This window comes from Micromesistius poutassou (assembly GCF_964030765.1).
Source record: "Micromesistius poutassou genome assembly, chromosome: 22".
Classification (NCBI taxonomy): domain Eukaryota; kingdom Metazoa; phylum Chordata; class Actinopteri; order Gadiformes; family Gadidae; genus Micromesistius; species Micromesistius poutassou.
In genome coordinates, this window is record NC_140292.1 from 1,701,895 (window position 1) to 1,708,339 (window position 6,445).

Below are 6,445 nucleotides of genomic sequence, written 5' to 3' on the forward strand. Positions count from 1 at the left end.
GAAAGCTATCTTCGTGGGAAAGCCACTCAAAAGATAGCCACGGTTACATACAGTAATGTTGTTATGACGGGAAGAGGAGCAGACATATAGTAGCGACAACTTGGAGCTGTGTGTGCGCCTATGTTTGAGTGAGAGACGGGAGTGGATGAGAGAAAAATCGGACCCCCCTCCATTCTACCTCACAGGTATTTATTATTATTAATTTATTAATGACCACACAGCCAGGCTGGTGGGATTTGGTCTCAGTACAGCTCCTTGGTACAGGTTCCAACATTACATTTAAACATAAAACATATAACATAAATACATACAGACAGACACATTTTATAATACTTAAGGGGCCATGCATAATCCTCAGCGACTGGAGTTCAGGGTATTGATTGCAGTGGGAATGAAACTGTTTTTGAAGCGGGTTGTGTGTGTGGCAATTGTCCTGTAACGCCTCCCAGAGGGCAGTACCATCTTTTTTTATATATATAAATATCCTTTTTTATATATATTTTTTAATATAATCTTTTTAATATAATTTATATATATATTTTTTTTTTAAAATATATATTTATATTTATATAATTTTTTTGTTGTTGTTGTATCCTGTTGTATCCTGAATGACAGATTATACTGATCAACAACAGACATGTGTTGATCGTCATTCAGAGGGCCCATAGTGTTCTGGCTGCGATGCGCACGCAGATCACCGGGGGGAGGCGACCTCGCGTAAACAGAAGCAGCTGTGACGTCATTTTAAATCGCCCTTCAATCCTGCAGAGAAGCAAGATGGCGGGTCTGTTGAAGAAGGTAGGAGTGGAGGTCATCTTCTACTGCAGACTCATACTTCGTTAACAACGCGAACCGATGGAACGTCAGAGGGGAAACATGTTGAGATATATTTTCTACACGTTAGCGGGACGTCTAGGCTGAAGGCTGCCTTTGTTTAGCACGGGAGGCTCGGAGCTACATGCTAACGTGTTAGCAAACAGGCTGATGGGTTCAGTAGTAGAGGCTCTTTAAATTAAAGAACCAGAGCCTCTGAGTGTTTCTGTTCAGAGAAGACCAGAGACACACCAGATAATGGGATGTGGGAAGTTAAGTGTGTGTGTGTGTGTGTGTGTGTGTGTGTGTGTGTGTGTGTGTGTGTGTGTGTGTGTGTGTGTGTGTGTGTGTGTGTGTGTAGATATTGTATTCAAAACAGTGACTTGTATGATAGGCCTAAGTGTTTTCTAATTGATTCCTTACTGTCTGTCTCCTCGTCTCTGTCTCCTCGTCTCATCCCCCAGACGACGGGTCTGGTCGGCCTCGCGGTGTCCAAGAACCCCCAGGAGGTGAGTCTCACCTGAGGGTGTCAGGCTGGGGTTAGATGATCCGAGACAGGCTGTGATTGATTTTAAAACGTCCTGTTTGGACTTTACATTCATTTGTTGTGAACTACAATTTGATTAACCTTAATTTGGGTCAAAATGTTTGATTTATCTTACAGTACCGACAGCAACATATTGGAAAATAAAGTGTGCTAAATGCCCTAAATGTATACGTTAATATATTACCAGTTAACGATGGACCCTGGGCACCTTCTTACTCAGCAAATGCTAAATATAATTGTTTCATTCCTTCTGAAGCGTCACGTCTCTCGTTCTGGAGAGGTTCTCATGCCCTTCTGATCTTAATTACGCGAGTTGAATCAACTGAACTGAGGGTCTGGACAATAAAGTAGAGATGTTTCCGATACCATTTTCTCCTTCCCAATACCGATTCTGATCCCCGAACTTGAGTATCGGCCGATACAGAGTATATACCGATACAGCATCTAGCATTGTTCTCTTAAGATGTAAAGTCGGTTACCTTACTGACACAATTATTTTTTTCAGAACTAGATCATTCACATTTATAATCTATCGTTTGAATAATACATTTGTATTCTTGTCGTTAAGCATCCATGTTTGTCTGACTTGGCAGCTCGAACGCACGTAGGTCAGAGATGTACTACTCGCAGGAATTTCTGATATTTCTATCAGAACAACTCTAATCTAAAGACCGCCAACATGCTTTGTTGTGTTCTGTCCCCCAGCGTCTGAGGATCCTGTACTCCAAGATCCTGGCCTCCCTGCAGACCATGCCCCAGGACGCAGCCTACCGCAAATACACGGAGCAGCTGGTGGGGGAGCGCTTTGACCTGGTCAAGACCGTACGTAATGCACACAAAAATACACAGCACGAACGCCACACACACACACACAACACACAAAACACACACACAAAACACACACACACACGAATATGGAACCTCTGCTCTGTAAGACTCAACACAAAGGGTTTGATCTCGGGTAAGGGTGTTTTTATTGGGGTTTGGTCAATTCAATGGGTATACATAATTCTTATCTGGAAACTTTCAGATTGTGGGTTGTAACAACTGACAAAGGGGAGGGAGTGACAATGTTGACTTGTAATACACTATGGGGAAGAATGGAGAATATATTGCTATAGAGATGGATAGATACACGCATACATATGTCATTTATTTCAGGCAGAAATGCAATCTGCCACTTCTGCTGTTCTGATTTTATTCACTCCAACACACAGCATCCATGTTGATTACTTCACTCACACATCTCATTGGGGAAATCTTTCTTTTGGTACCAAGATAACACGTCAGAGCCCGGCTAGTTGTGGCGATTTCCTTTGGGTTTGTTTTTTGTGATGAAGAGTAGGCCTGGGCGATTTGGCTGAAAGACATATCACGATATAACTTGATCATTTTATTCAATATCGATTAACTATTGATCATTTTAATGACATAAAGACTAGGAATTACCATGCTGGATTTAAACACTTCTGTTTAACACTTAATATGACCTTCCACTGTTCTTCATTGATAAATACTCCAATGTCGATATAACAATGAAAAACACTAAAATATCGTAAATAAGTATGGAACCGTGTTTGTGTAACAAACCCAGCTGCTAGATTCGGTGGTCCAGTCTCTAATCGATATATATTGACCATGTTTTATATTGCTTTTGATCATAAGTCTATCACGATTTAAATCTATAACAATTTATTGTTTTATTGCCCAGGCCTAATGAAGAGGTTAATGCACATTTCATGTGTACATATGTTTATTATTTGAATGTTTATGCAAACGATGCAAAGATATACTGATTACCATGATCTTTTGTTCACGATACTCATGATATGAAATTGTATGCAGTTCTGTTTAACTATGTTCGGACACATGTACTGCCACCACATGTGCTCACTGTGTTCTTTGTGTTTGGATCCAGGAGCCAGATGTTGAGACGCTGGAGAAGAAGATGAACGCTGGACAAATCGAAGAGGTCATCTTTCAGGTGAGCGGTCTCCTCTCCTGTTTTTTTTTTTAGGGTTAATCCTGTTACCTCACCTCTCCTGTAGGGTTAATCCTGCATATCTGGTCTTAACACGTCTGATTAAGAAAGACTTCCATTTGTTCCAAATGTTCACTTCAGCATAGGGCTGAACGATTTTGGAAAATAATCGAATTGCGATTTTTTTCCCCCTCAATATTGCGATTGCGATTATTTTTTCAAGGTCCTCTTATGTATTTTTCAACGAACACAAGCAATAAATCAATCTGTTTCATAATAAACAATATCAGATTTATTTTGAACTCCTTCTCCCTCATCCTGGTGCTCAATGTGTTAAATGAATCAGCATTTTTTATGTGTGTTTGCCAGCATACGTTCTATGTGGGCGTCTGTCCAAAGAGGCGTATGCTTTTTAGAACTGGATCGGACCGAGGTGCGTTCGCTTTCACATCTCAAGCGAACCGAGACCACCTCTTCAGCGAGGTCTCGGCCGGCTGATTTGGTGCGCTGAGGTGTTTTTTTTTTTTTTTTTTTTTTCAAGGCCGACGAGGCTGTGATCGAAATGCAGGACAGTTGCGCAGCATCGTCTTTTTTATAGCCAAAATAATTCCACACAACTGATGTGCCGCCCCTCTTTGGTACCAAACTTTCAGCTGTGCGCTCTTCTGACGAGGCCATTGTGCAGCAGGTTAAAGCGCAGCGTCTCTCCCTGCCTGCACTGCTTTGCTCGGCTCACTCGCAAGTCACGTGACCAATCAAATCGCAGCCTTTGCGGTTAGAAAATCTCGTTTGGTCATATCACGATATAATCGCAAATGCAATTAATCGTTCAGCCCTACTTCAGCATGTTCCAGCTGTCTACCCTCTAATGGGTGTGCGTTGCGTGTTTGTGTTGTGTGCTTAGGCGGAGTGTGAGCTGGCTCTCTCCAGGAAGATGGCCGAGTGGAAGCCCTGGGAGCCGCTGGTGGAGGAAGCTCCTCCCAACCAATGGAAATGGCCCATCTAGGCCCCTCGTTAGTGTTCTGCTGTGTGATTGGTCGTCCCCTACTTCCCAACGGAGTTATGTACAAATAAAGATGGTGGAAATATTTTCCCACAAATATCCCAATGTGCCTCATGACCATGTGTTCAACCTTCAAGAACAGAACATTAATCTACATAAGTTATGAGGGATATGTGGGCGAAAATAATCGAGGCAGCAGGATTTTAACCTGAACCCATTTCAACAAAGTGTCTTTATTATGCATATTATGCAACCCCTAAACAAATGAATATCCGTCTCATCACAACATCCTCCCCATTTCCATTCATCACCAACATGAAATCAATTTGATACGAAGAGATTTCAACCTCATGTTCTTCGTCGAGCTAAAGCCCCGCCCCCTTAATTAAAAAAACCAACCATCTGGCCAATCAGAGCTCAGATGAAGACTAACGCACCGAGCCGGTCAGCCAATTACAACAGGAATGTACCACGTGGAAGCAGGTCAGAAACACGTTCTGTCGGAAGCTGTGGTAACCGCCTAGGAAGTGGCGCTGGTGGCCCGCTGTAACAGCTGGAGCATTATGGGATAGATGGGCGCAAACTCCTTCCCCTGTCGGGTCCTCACCGACTGGACGTAGGCCTCCAGCGCCCCCCTGAGGAGCAGAGCAGAAGACAAGACCATCACGTCACTCAGAATGGCCTGTATTAGAGGGCTCTCTCTAGAGGTTAAAGACACACCACTGCAGGTGTCACCTGCTGATGGAGAGTCGGTGCAGCACAGCTCAGTGAACTGAGGGTGTTACCATTTACTGCATTCAGCAGACGCTTTTATCCAAAGCGACTTACAATAAGTACATTTGTCATAAGAAAGTGAAACAATATATCGCAGTCGGTACAGTATGGATGTTCATAGAACTAAGTGCCAAGCACTAACAATCACTAGGTTAACCCATTCCCCGTATACAACAAAGATAGCTAGGATAAGATGCTACATAACTAAGTACTATTAACTAAATACGACATACAATAAGTGCGTACATTAACACGCACCTTCCCCTGTAAACACCCTCCGTTCGCTGAGCTGTGTTGCATCAACGAACACATCCTGAGACTTCATAAAGGGTTTGGCTGTGGTTCAGACCAGCAGAAGACGTTACACATGTCGACCACCAGAGGGCGCTGTGAGCCCGTACGCCAGCCAGCTGTAGTTCTGTCGGTACACATGACGCCCTTCAGGTGAGACGTACCTGATGAGGGTGAGGCGGTCTCTCTCTGAGGGATGGTCGTCCAGCCACTGGGAGTACCGGGCGATGGACCACTCAGCCCGCTGGGGAGACAAACGCACGCCCCCAAGGTTTAACGCACACATCTGAACACGTCCAGGTTAAACGCACACATCTGAACACGTCCAGGTTTAACGCACACATCTGAACACGTCCAGGTTGAACGCACACATCTAAACACGTCCAGGTTAAACGCACACAAATCTAAACACGTCCAGGTTAAACGCACACAAATCTAAACACGTCCAGGTTAAACGCACACAAATCTAAACACACGCCCAGGTTTAACACACACACACACACAGACACACACAGTCTGGAGGAGGGGAGGCTGGGGAGAGAGACGTCGCTACATGAATATTTTGCTCCATCCAATCCCACCTCACAGTGAGTTCACTGACGCCTGACTGAACCCCATTTCATATTTCACAATAGAATTCATCAGAAGACAATAGATTCAATCACACGCCGTCGTGGCCATAAAAGAAGAGTTTAATTGGTAGTAGGGGAACTAAAGACACTTCTTTTTAGATACGGTGAATATTTTAGATGAGAACGAGGGTTTCGTACGGAGCAGCACCAGCCGGTGTCTCCCGACTCGCTCACACACCACCGGACGCTGCATTCCAGATCGTCTACGCCTGTTGTCACGGTAACCACACACACACACACCCGTGAGTGATACCAGAATGGTTCTGGTATATATAGGTTTAGGGTTTAAGTGTGTTTGTGTACCTATGTTTGCGTGTCTGCGTATATGTGTGTGTGTGTGTAAGTACGTGTATATGTGTGTGCGTTTGTATATGTGTGTATAGGGTGTGTGTATATATGTGTGC

General features: G+C 43.8%; 2 protein-coding genes across 2 annotated transcripts in view; one reads left to right on the forward strand and one right to left on the reverse strand.

Moving 5' to 3' along the window:
• Positions 1-720: 720 nt before the first annotated feature.
• On the forward strand, positions 721-4,445 carry ndufa5 (NADH:ubiquinone oxidoreductase subunit A5). Its single transcript, XM_084486678.1, has 5 exons — positions 721-798; positions 1,278-1,322; positions 2,066-2,182; positions 3,279-3,344; positions 4,246-4,445. Exons 1-5 carry the CDS (start codon positions 778-780, stop codon positions 4,345-4,347), a joined length of 351 nt encoding a protein of 116 aa, XP_084342804.1. The 5' UTR covers positions 721-777; the 3' UTR covers positions 4,348-4,445.
• A 112-nt stretch (positions 4,446-4,557) lies between these two features.
• The window catches only part of cog5 (component of oligomeric golgi complex 5), a 33,276-nt gene continuing 31,388 nt past the window's right edge, over positions 4,558-6,445 (reverse strand). Inside the window, exons 19-20 of the mRNA XM_084486330.1 lie at positions 5,574-5,653; positions 4,558-4,979 (exon numbers count right to left, since the gene is read on the reverse strand). Coding sequence (XP_084342456.1) covers positions 4,865-4,979; positions 5,574-5,653 — 195 coding nt within the window. The 3' untranslated portion in view covers positions 4,558-4,864. The remainder of the gene's footprint in view (positions 4,980-5,573; positions 5,654-6,445) is intronic.

Excerpts from the sequence above, each read along its gene's own strand:
- ndufa5 (XM_084486678.1), top strand. The coding sequence starts at position 778 with ATGGCGGGTCTGTTGAAGAAG. Across the intron at positions 1,323-2,065 it reads TGTCCAAGAACCCCCAGGAG|CGTCTGAGGATCCTGTACTC; the intron begins GTGAGTCTCACC and ends TCTGTCCCCCAG. Across the intron at positions 2,183-3,278 it reads GCTTTGACCTGGTCAAGACC|GAGCCAGATGTTGAGACGCT; the intron begins GTACGTAATGCA and ends GTTTGGATCCAG.